Source organism: Phaethon lepturus, unplaced genomic scaffold (genome assembly GCF_000687285.1).
Source record: "Phaethon lepturus isolate BGI_N335 unplaced genomic scaffold, ASM68728v1 scaffold23821, whole genome shotgun sequence".
NCBI lineage: Eukaryota > Metazoa > Chordata > Aves > Phaethontiformes > Phaethontidae > Phaethon > Phaethon lepturus.
This window is the reverse complement of record NW_010520136.1, coordinates 10,522-21,478: the sequence shown is the minus strand read 5'-3', so window position 1 is coordinate 21,478 and position 10,957 is coordinate 10,522. Positions and strand designations below refer to the sequence as shown.

Sequence of the window (10,957 nt, the reverse complement as noted above, 5' to 3'; positions counted from 1 at the left end):
GTAGGGAAAAACCTTTAATGTTGCCTCATTTCAACTCCTTATCCTCATTTTTAAACGGTTTAGTTTAGAGGCTGGAGCTCAGACAAATACATGTGTGAGCTGGATTATGCTGTCTAGAGTAAATTCTAAGAGGAATTTTGCCAGAGGGGTTAGTTAACCATTGGAACACCTCTCACATGATAGTCTTGTCCCTTGAAACTTTCTAAAATGCGTACAACCAGAAATAATGGATTATGCAGATAATATTAGGTGAAATCAAATGGCTCTGTTTATGCAGAAGACTCAGACCAGATGATCATAACTAACTTCTCTTGATAACATCTTGAATAAATCTTTGAATCCACCCACTCCCATGATGTGCTGAAGTCAAAGGGAGATACAGAATAAATTCTACAGCTGTAGCAGAAATAAGAGGTAGCTTAGCTGTATGTTCACTTGCTATTTCATTGGATTATGTGTCTCGCCCTCTGGCAGTGTTCATCCCAAATCCATAACGACATGGAAATGAGGGGCTCACTGGCATCTTCAGTGGAGTAAAATAGCTTGACACCATCCCTCTCTTCCCTTGCTATAGCTGCGCTCTTAGATTCCTTTTGCACTGTCTCACTGTCTCAGCTCTAGCAGCTTCGTTCTTCCTAATGAGTCCCAGCAGTCATGAATGGCTAATCATACTCCCTGTCCTATTCAGTAGTTTTCTCCCTTGTGCCAGAGAAATGCTGGCCTTCAAGTTCATGACTTAGGAAGGGAAGACGCTGAGCTCACTTTGCTGGCAATGACAGCTGAATGAACTTCCAGTGTATAGTGTGTGCTGTCACTGTCATTTACCCCTTAGAAGGACTGTTGTGTGGGATGCTGATGATACTGAATGGGAAATGGATTGCAGTTGCTGTCAGGCATGAACATAGGTATGTGTGTGTGTGGCCATCTGCAAGCTCTTGCTCTGTGTCCAGGGTGTAGGTTTTGCACAAATCAAGAAACAACTCTTGTTCTCTCTTTCCTAGCAAGGACTATCTGACTGTAGGAGCAAGGTGGGAAGGATTAGGTGTTTATACAATAAAATTAACCAGAGCTCTGCACAAGCACTCTTTTGTGTCCCTGAAACAGGCTCCTTCTTTCACACACAGCTCCTATTCGTCTTGGAGGTTTGTTATGCTGATAAACTTGGCGTGTGATGACTATTTATAGCAGAAAGCAGAGAGCTGCTATGTTTTGGAAAATCCTCTGGTGTTCCTGAAGGTCCTTGCCTGGTTTGTGCGAGTGGATATTCTTGTCTCTTGATTTCACCAGCTAGTGTGAGCATTTCAATCAGCAATAATGCCTGCAAGAAGCCTTTGGGCTCATTTTTCTTGGCTGTGATGTTTTTTTCATTAGAACTACTTTGAAGCTGTTGGAGGCAAAGTCACAGAGCAGCTGGAGGAGGGACCCTAGACAGTGAAGTCTACGTGCATGCAATGTTAATGCATCAGCACTAATGAGAAGGAGCAGAAAGTGTGGATGGGGAGGCAGCCCTGCATCGTTTAACTTGTGTCCTGTGCCGGGGATGTGCATCAGACAAGTGACATCATGCACCTTTGGGAAACACTTTTTAACACCCCTGGCTACCAGAGAGAATGAAAGATTTTAAGTCTGTATTAAAGGGTAGAGTAGTAGGGGGAAAAATAGCAGGACAAACGATGGTGTCCATTCATTTTCATTTCTCCCCTGATCACAACATGAGTTAGTTTTTTAGAGTTTGTTATGTTGAACTTTTGACCCATCCTGATTTAACACGTTTTCAGGACCCTTTGTGAAACAGGCTGCTATCTAATGCGTCACACTGTTAAATTATCTTCTGCTGCTTGAATGGAAGTTATTCAAGAATAGATCTTACCCCTTAGATCCACTGCTGGCACTTTTGAATGCACTTTCCAGTGTAGGCAGAGACTGATCCCCATAGGCTCATCACTGGTGCATGTAGTTGCATATGAAGAGGCACGCAGGAGTATCTTTTCTTCTGTTCTGTTGGATACAGAGACAAGGTATTATCGCACTTTCAGTAGGAGCGGGATTGTTACACGGTGTAAGGGGAGAATAAGAGCTGACTACATGGCTCACATTTTATCACAGCCTTGTTTGAACTCACTGTTAGACAAATAGCAGATGAATACAAATCATCCAGTCTTGAATAATTCCTCGATGAAGACTGGAGACTTTAAACAGAGGAAAGGGGATATCTGGGGTGCATCAAGGCAGTTTGCGGGAAAGCTCTCTTTTAACAAATAAGGGAGCAGTTGGTGTGATATCCCTTTCCTGGGAGCCTGTATGTGTGATGCTGACTCATTGTTCTACTCTTCAGGCACTGAGCAGATGTTTTCTCATGGGACAGCTGACATCATCCTCGAGGCCTGCACAGACTTTTGGGATGGTACTGATATCTACCCTCTCTCTGGCTCTGACAGGTGGGCAGCTTTGTCGTTCGGTGCATTCAGGAGCTGCAGATAAATTGCAGAGGGAACCTGGTCATTCTTTGTTAAAATTCCATTTACTGACGCTTGTTAAGTTATTTGATAGAAGTTTCAAGTAGGTTAGGAACACGAGCAGTCTCTGCTTATAATGAATTGTTATAATTATAGCAGTGTAAGAGATTAAATAGGAACAAACAATATGTTGGACTGCAAGACTAAGCTGATCAGGTCTTATGCTGGTGGCAGAGAATTTTTTTTGTTGTTCAAGACAAATGCCTTATCTTACATGAAATGCAAAGGGATCGATTCTACCTGCTGTTGACAGCTTCAAACCAGTCCACCACAATGTATCACACCCTTTTAGTCCTGCTGCAATATCTGACAGTGTCTGTTGCACTTTCATCTGAGTTAAATTTTCTGTTCTGCTAGGAGAGCAGACCAGTAATGTTTAGTTTCACTGAATAGCAGCACATTGTTTTTCTAAGTCTGCTTATCCTCAGGTGTAAGAAACTCCCACTGGTCCTTTTTGGAATATTTATCATCTTAGAAGCCAATGAAAAATCCCATGTATAGTCTAATTTGTTACCTTCGTGAGTTCAACATAGAGAAGGAACTTTACACTGTTCCAGTGACTGAATATTGACTAAATGGAGACTTCACATACAGCTCCTGGGACTGAAACTCTGAAAGGGGATAGGAAAAAATCATGTTACTGTAACTATCCCTGCCATGGATACTATTGTCAGAGTTGTAAGTTCCTTCCTTGGTGTTTATCTCCCTACAGATAAATTCTCTCTGATGAGTTAAGCTTCTGCTGTCATGCAGTGAACTTCCTTGGAGTCATCTGGCAGCCATATAGAGCATATTATATTAATAAGTGTATTCAAAGAGTACGTGTTCCTACTCATCAATCTATCTGATGAGCAAACAGAAACGTTCACCACTGCCGCTGCAGGAGTGTGTGTGTTTGTTGCCCTGTAGTGCCTGCAGCTTAGAGAATGCAGAAACAGTAAGGAAAGTTTTTTTCAGAGTCTCTTGACCACTCCTCATGGAATACATTTTTCCAAATGCCCAACTGGTGATTTCTACATTGAACTACAGTGTTTGTTGTCAGAAATGCGGCATGTTTCTGCTAACTTTGTTTTTTGTTTCTTCCACGTAGGAAGAAGGTGTTAGATTTCTACCAGCGAGCCTGCCTCTCAGGATACTGTTCTGCCTTTGCATACAAGCCAATGCATTGTGCCTTGTCCTCCCAGCTCAATGGCAAGTGCATAGAACTGGTGCAGGTTCCCGGGCAGAGTGCTATCTTCACATGCTGTGATCTCCCTGGGACAACCCCCATCAAACAGAGCAGTCGGAGGAATAGCTGGAGCTCAGATGGTATGTGTCTTCTGAGCTGTCTATAATAAGGTCTGCTGCTGGGCCAGGTGCTTGCTTTCTGATCAGTCTAGAGCTGTAAGAACATTGTTATTCAGAGTAGGAGATAGAAATTGAGAACTAAGTGTTTCTGAACTAGATGCATTTCCAGAGGAAGTAATAATGTGGCAGCTGGTAGGTATGTTCCTAGTTAAGTTATTGAAGCTTGCAGAGAAATTCTTCTACTTGTGGGAAGTCTGTTTCTTAAAGCAGGCAACTGAGAGTCAAGACTTCTGGGTATTTCGATACTTTGCTATTTGTCTAATTTTATGGAAATCACATATGTTGGGTTTTTCAAAGGAATTCAATGTATGGTGGTGTGTAGCTATTCTCCCTTGATGGATTTTGTTGCTATGCTGAAGGAACTGATTCCCACTGGTACATCTTCTCCAGAACAGCAATAGAAACTGAGAAATAAGCACGTACCATTACATAATTCCAGGACACTTTTTTGGAAAACGGGCCTTAATCTCTTTCTGCCTCAGTCTCCCATTCTGTAAAATGTGAATAATGTGAATCAACAGCTGTGAGGCAGTTGTGACTGAGTGTTTTCAAGACACTTTTCAGTCCCACCGGTGGCAAGCTTTGTAACTGTGAAGTGTTTTATTATTTTGTTCCTCATGCTGCATCCAGCTCCCAGTCACCACAGGCTGATCTAGTGATGGTGGACGAACCCTGTCAAAGAGCCTTTGCAGGTTCTTTGGGAGTGTCTGCAATGTCACTGGAAGGAACATGACCTGGTTCTTTTGCATCAGCCCCTCATACTCTGATGCCACTCTGCCTCAGCCAGATTCGCCATGTTGTTTAAGCACAGCATGATGTATTTGAAATGCACACGTGAACATTATGCAGCATATATCCTTGACCTTTCTGCCCCAATTCCTTGTGACTGATCCCCATCTCCTGCTTTGTCTTTTTCCTTTCTGTTTTACACTTGTGTTCTTGGTCATGTATGTGGGGGTGTCCTCAAACCGCTTCTGTGATTGGGTATGCTGGGACAAATGGATGTCTTCATCTTTCCTTCTGTCTGTGTGTATCTGCATGTTCCCGTGTATCTGGGTACTGTGTACCTGGGTGTTACCTTGGTGGCTTCTCCCACTGCGTGTACTTTGTCTGATGCACATGTGGCCCCTTGTGTCTCAATGTGATTGCGTGTTGTTTGCATGCCTGAAGAAGGGATTGGGGAAGTGATGGAGAAGGAGGACTGTATCCAGGCTCTGAGCGGACAGATCTTCATGGGAATGGTCTCATCTCAGTATCAGGCCCGTCTTGACATTGTCCGCCTCATTGATGGATTGGTCAATGCCTGCATTCGTTTTGTCTACTTCTCCCTGGAAGATGAGCTCAAAAGCAAGGTAAGCTGTCTTTGCTGAACCCCCTGAACTTGCATGTCCCCTGGTTGTCCGACTGGAGAGTTTAGCTCCAGTGCAATCTAAGGTTAATCTGATTCAGCTAGTTAATGGGTCCAGAAAGTACCTACACTCCAATATGGCATTGGTCTGCAATACTCTGGCCTGGATAGCTAAACTGAAATCTTTTGTCTGCTTACAGGTGTTTGCTGAGAAGATGGGTCTTGAGACTGGCTGGAATTGCCACATATCTTTAACGCCTAATGGTGATGTGCCTGGCTCAGAGATCCCTCCCTCTAGCCCCAGCCATGCTGGCTCTCTGCATGATGACCTACATCAGGGTGAGAGAACTGCACCTAAGCCACTTTGAATGCCACATATTTCCTGGATGGTTCTTTTAAACCCATTCATAGGTTCCTGTGTCCTCACCAGATACCTGATCCTTCAGAGCTTTGGATGGGCCTGAGGGGGGGGGTGTGGTGTGGCTGTGTGTGTGTGCGCGCACATGAGAGTGCCTTACATTTATAGCCTTTCTACCCAGTCAGTACCGCAGTTGTCGGAACCAAACATCCTTCTGCGCACCAGCTGCCATGATTTTACAACTGCTCATTAGTGCTTTTGGTTCTTGCTGGGGTCCTGGTCAAGCCACTGAGGGTCTCTTGCCTGTGCATAACTTTTTTTTTTTTTTACTTCAGGTGGGGTTTCTTTACTCTCTTCTTCCTTTGGAAGAAGAAAGCAAGTGGAAGAGATAAACTATCATGTCTCAGAAGAGCAGAGGCTAGGCTCACATATCTACCTCTGAGCAGATTAGTCATATAAAAATACTTCATTTTAGATGACTGAGTGGGATCTAAGTGTTGCTAACCTAGAAAATCAGGCCTCACATTTCTTGGCTTCTGGAGCGCCACATGAATATACCATTGTGGGTGGCACAGGGGTGGCAGAGGCAGGTTTGTGCTTATTGTTTATCCTGCTTCTCTCTGCTCCAGTTTCTCGAGATGATGTGGAGGGGCTTCTGCTGATGGAAGAGGAAGGGCACTCAGATCTCATCAGCTTTCAGCCAACAGACAGCGATATCCCCAGCTTCCTGGAAGACTGCAACAGGGTGAGGCCTCATTTCCCTGCACACCTTGTGCTGTTGTCATAGTCAGCAGTGTCACCTCATTACTCCCAGAGGGAATTCCTCTTTGAAGCAGATTGATTGACTGATTTGCCTCTCCCTCAAGCACACAAACCCTCCCCTGCTTAGTCTGTTCTTTCTCTTTTTCAGGCCAAACTCCCACGGGGGATCCACCAGGTGAGACCTCACCTGCAGAACATAGACAATGTGCCTTTGCTGGTGCCCCTCTTCACAGACTGTACCCCAGAGAGTAAGTGGCACAGAGCCTGGGTCTGTCCTACTACTGCCCATGAATACCTTCCACATCCATTTTCTCTGGCTCATCTGGGTGTGAACATGAGTGAAGGGGATACAGTCCAGAAATCTAGAGGCATTTTGATATTCATGACCCTCTGTTGCTAGCTGTGGGAAGCCAGGTGTTAACTGCATTTTAATACAACTGTTCCTTAGCTACAGAATTGGGCTGAGCCACTCCTTTCAATTTGCATTTGTCAGAGACACAAAAGCAAACATCCAAAATGCTACTGACTTTTATTAAATAAGAATTATCAGTGTGCTAGGAGACTTTGATCTCTGCTTGCAACCCTCACTGCCTTATATAACTCAGAAATCACTTCCCAGGAGAATTTTCCTCTGGCAGTTGCTGTTAACACCTTCTGCTGCTTTACAGAGTTTTTGATTGCAGAGACCAGAAAGGACAAGGTTTCTTTGTCTTTCTCAGAGATACTGTTTTATCTAAGAAAGGGCCTGAGTGCTCAACTGGCTAATACCTGTCCAGTTTACAGTAAAAAGTCCTAAGCATCATTATGATTTGGCATTTTAGGTACCTCTGGGCACAATTTACAGAGTGCCACTGAGAACCAGTTACAGCCCAGTCTGCCCAAACAGTCAGTGCCCAGTAGATTTCCTCTCTCTTTTTGACAGAAATGGCAGTTCCCTGCTAACCCCTCACTGTGCTGCAGATCTGGGTGCACCAGTCATTTAGATAAGTTGTTTATACAGGAATCTGCAGAGGGTGGGTTTGGGGTGGTGGTTTTTTTTTTGTCTGGAGCATTATAGAAAATTCATATACACACAGAGCACTGTGCACAGAGCTACAGAAGAGAAATCAGATCAAACAGCATGTTTGATTTAGAGGCCACAGGAGGGTGTTGATAAAGATTGATCAAGGCTAGAGGTAGTGGTGGGAGCGCAGGAACAGGGGCTGGCTCTGAGTATGGCTAAGTGTGGCATTGCTTTTGGAATGGTTTGTTATATTCCCTCTGTTCCTTTAGAATTTGTTCCAAGTAATGCTGTGCTGCTGAGCAGAATTTAAAATTGTGTATTTATTTTAGGTTTGAATTCTTTAGATTGATTTAATTTCTGCTGTTTTCTAACAAGACCATTTGATGCTGAAGCCATCTCTATTATATACCCAAACTATACCTAAAGCTCTGGTCTGAAAGAGGTGTGCTAGAGGTGCAAGTCTCTGGATCACAGTTTTGCGAATCGCAGCTCAGTTCCTGCAGGAGGCAGTTATACAGGGTAGTTGGACTGCAATTAATTAGCTATCTAATTGTATACTTTGAATCTCACTATACATGACTGATGAATATCAGTTTGGGTAATTTCAAAAGATCTAACTGCTTGTTATCCAGTCTGGAAAGGGTGCGTACATAATGAGATAACGCACTGTGTTTCTCCTTTTGTCCCTTTGCAGCCATGTGTGAGATGATCAAGATCATGCAGGAGTACGGGGAGGTAACTTGCTGCCTGGGAAGCTCTGCCAACCTGCGGAACAGCTGCCTCTTCCTGCAAAGTGATATCAGGTGGGGCAGGATGCAGACTCCTCCAGCTGCCTTTGCCTTGGGCTTAGCAAGTGCCCAGCCATGTGTCACACCAGACCTGTGGATTGTGCAGGGGGATGCTCACAATTGCTCTGTCCATTATTAGCTGCATTTGTCTCCTTAAGGGACATTTGGGCGGTATTGGATGGGATGACTACCTAGATCCCTTGATACACAGAGATATCTCTCTCCATCTTTGAAAGGAGAGCGTTACTCTTGCACGCTGAACTATGGCGCACGAACTGGCATTACAAATGGTTCTCACTGGGTGAAAGAGCGGAAATGCCCCTCTGCATCAGCCATGTTGACCTTAAGCCACAAACCCAAATATGTTCATTATCTCTCTGGGAATAACTGAGAGTCTAGGGAGATTGATCCTAAATTCATGTCGCAGCTCAGGACTTCTCTACCAGCAAGGTAGATAGAGGTGGCATGGCACAGCACAGTGTGACTTTACAAGCTGGACTGCAGCAAAACAGTTTCTCTTCTGGGATGAGGGCTTTCACTAATGCTCCTGTGTTGTCCTTGCAGTATAGCACTGGACCCTCTCTACCCATCTCGCTGCTCCTGGGAGACTTTTGGCTATGCCACCAGCACCACCATGACTCATGTCTCTGATGACCTTACCCCACTGCAGCTCTCGGGGCAACTCAATAGCCTGCCTTGCTCCATGTCCTTCCGCCAAGAAGAGAGTACCAGCATCATCAGGCTTATAGAGCAGGTAAGCCAGGCGTATTCCCCTCTCTAGTACTCACCCCTCTGCCTGCAGCTCACAAAGAGCAAAGCCAGGAGCTCATGTGAGCATTCTTGTTGAGTTGCCCACAGCAAGCTGCCAGGATTAGCTTTGCTTGTGTCCCCTGTCCTTTGTTCAGGAAGCACAACAGAGATACTCTTCCTGCCTGGCCCTACCAGTCCAAGGTGTAGGGGATGGTTTAGGAATATGCCTTGTGGCAGCAGAAGGTGAATATTGTTCAACTTGATAAAGTATAAACTTGCAGAGATCCCTAGCCAGACAACAATGCAGTGCTAGGGAGAAGTGTTACCTGAGAAAAGCCTGGAGGTTTAAACAAACTTACCCCTTGGCTAAATTCTGCCTTTCCTTCACAACCTCTACATCTAGGCAGGAGACTTTCCCCTTTTGCTTACAATGTGTCCAGATCCTCTCCCCTCCCACTTCCCCTGCAGGCCACATGTTCTGCCCCTGCCTGCCAATAATTGCTCTTGGCTGATAACTGCTCCCATCACAGCAAGGGCTCTGGGGCTTGTGCTTCCTTCCAGGCCAGGCATGCAACATATGGGATCCGCAAGTGTTTCCTCTTCCTGCTGCAGTGCCAGCTGACCTTGGTTGTCATTCAGGTGAGTCCTAGCCTGACAGAGGACAGCATTTAGCTCAGAGGACAGGGCTGCTAGCAGGGATATGAGTGGCTGCAGTGGGGCAGCCTTAGCAGAGAGGAAGATGGCCTTCAGTCAGGTTTACACAGCACGTTTGGGGAAGTTACAGATAGAGATTATGTGATCTCAGCCTGCATTGCCCTTTCTCATTGACCCTCCTACAGAGATTTCTTTTCAACCCCATTTTCCCTGGAGAAGTACATGCCCTGCAGCACCTGCCCCAAAAGCCTGGAACTTGTGGAGGGGCTGTGCAGTGGCAGCCTAAGTTACCAGCTCATCCCAGTTTGGGGGAGGACAGTGGCATTTTGGGCAACAAGACTGTCCTAGCACCGCTCACACTCTTCATTCTGGATTGTTCCTGTCCAGTTCCTATCCTGCCTGGTGCAACTGCCCCCCATCCTCAGTACCACGGACATTGTGTGGCTCTCCTGTTTCTGCTACCCACTGCTCAGGTGAGTTTATCAGACAGGGTAGAATTTCCTGCCTCCCGCCCACAGGATGCACGGACCAGTCCCGCAGCCTCGCTGCATCCATGTTAAAAGAAAGCTGACATCACACACAGCGTGCTAAGAAGGCTGCAAGGATTATTCCAAGCACCTACTTTGACAAGGTGCTTGGAAACACAGATAGAAGCATTTTGCTGTGTTAACCCTGCCTGCTGTCTGAGAGCTGCTGTTATCTTGTGGCTTGAACCCCCAGCTGAAAATCACCTTCTAATCCGGATACTATTGTATTAGTTGGAGTATGATGGAGAGCCTGGAGTGTCAGGCAGAGGCCTAGATACCGGGGGTGGGTTTTTCCCATATCATGCATTTGGAGGTCACCTCTCCCCCTGTCTGCACCTGCCATGAATGACGCCTTTTACAGCACATGCTAAAGCAGTGGACAGATAAGTGACAAAGCTCCAAGCAGTCCGAGGAGGTTATTTGGTTTCAAGTGTTAGACACAGACAAAAAAAGCCATAGTTCTGGTGCCTGAACTTGTTACTGAGACACTAACTTACCTTTTTGCAGTATCTCGCTCCTGGGCAAGCCTCCCCACAGCTCCATCATGACCATGGCAACAGGAAAAAACTTGACTTCCATTCCTAAGAAGGTAGGTGATCCATCAGATTAAAATCGTTCAATCATTTTTCTCTTCTACTTTGCCTCAGTGTTGATGCATAGCTGTGGTCCTGTGCCTTCCCCACTCCCTTGGTAAGTTGATCCATGCTATCCAAAACCCTGGCATGGACAGGAAGGGAATTCCTTAGTGCCAGAATACCCACAGGGCAGATCCACAGTGCAGCATCTCATCTGTACTACAGTTTGTCTTTTGCAGCCACTGATGCCCTGATAGGTCATGCCAGGGAGGTTGGGCCAGCAACATGCCCATGTCATCCTCCTGCCTCTCCCTTATTCACAGACTCAG

General features: G+C 45.6%; 1 protein-coding gene across 1 annotated transcript in view; it reads left to right on the top strand.

Annotated features, from left to right (window-relative positions):
• KIAA0195 (KIAA0195 ortholog) overlaps window positions 1-10,957 on the top strand; it is a gene marked incomplete at its 5' end in the record, with an annotated part of 27,994 nt that overhangs the window by 13,810 nt on the left and 3,227 nt on the right. Inside the window, 12 exons of the mRNA XM_010297311.1 lie at window positions 2,336-2,438; window positions 3,607-3,824; window positions 5,034-5,215; window positions 5,412-5,550; window positions 6,199-6,314; window positions 6,480-6,579; window positions 8,029-8,137; window positions 8,687-8,876; window positions 9,434-9,511; window positions 9,914-9,999; window positions 10,561-10,642; window positions 10,952-10,957. The exon at window positions 10,952-10,957 is cut by the window's right edge and continues 158 nt beyond it. Of these exons, the coding sequence (XP_010295613.1) occupies window positions 2,336-2,438; window positions 3,607-3,824; window positions 5,034-5,215; window positions 5,412-5,550; window positions 6,199-6,314; window positions 6,480-6,579; window positions 8,029-8,137; window positions 8,687-8,876; window positions 9,434-9,511; window positions 9,914-9,999; window positions 10,561-10,642; window positions 10,952-10,957 (1,409 nt within the window). The remainder of the gene's footprint in view (window positions 1-2,335; window positions 2,439-3,606; window positions 3,825-5,033; window positions 5,216-5,411; window positions 5,551-6,198; window positions 6,315-6,479; window positions 6,580-8,028; window positions 8,138-8,686; window positions 8,877-9,433; window positions 9,512-9,913; window positions 10,000-10,560; window positions 10,643-10,951) is intronic.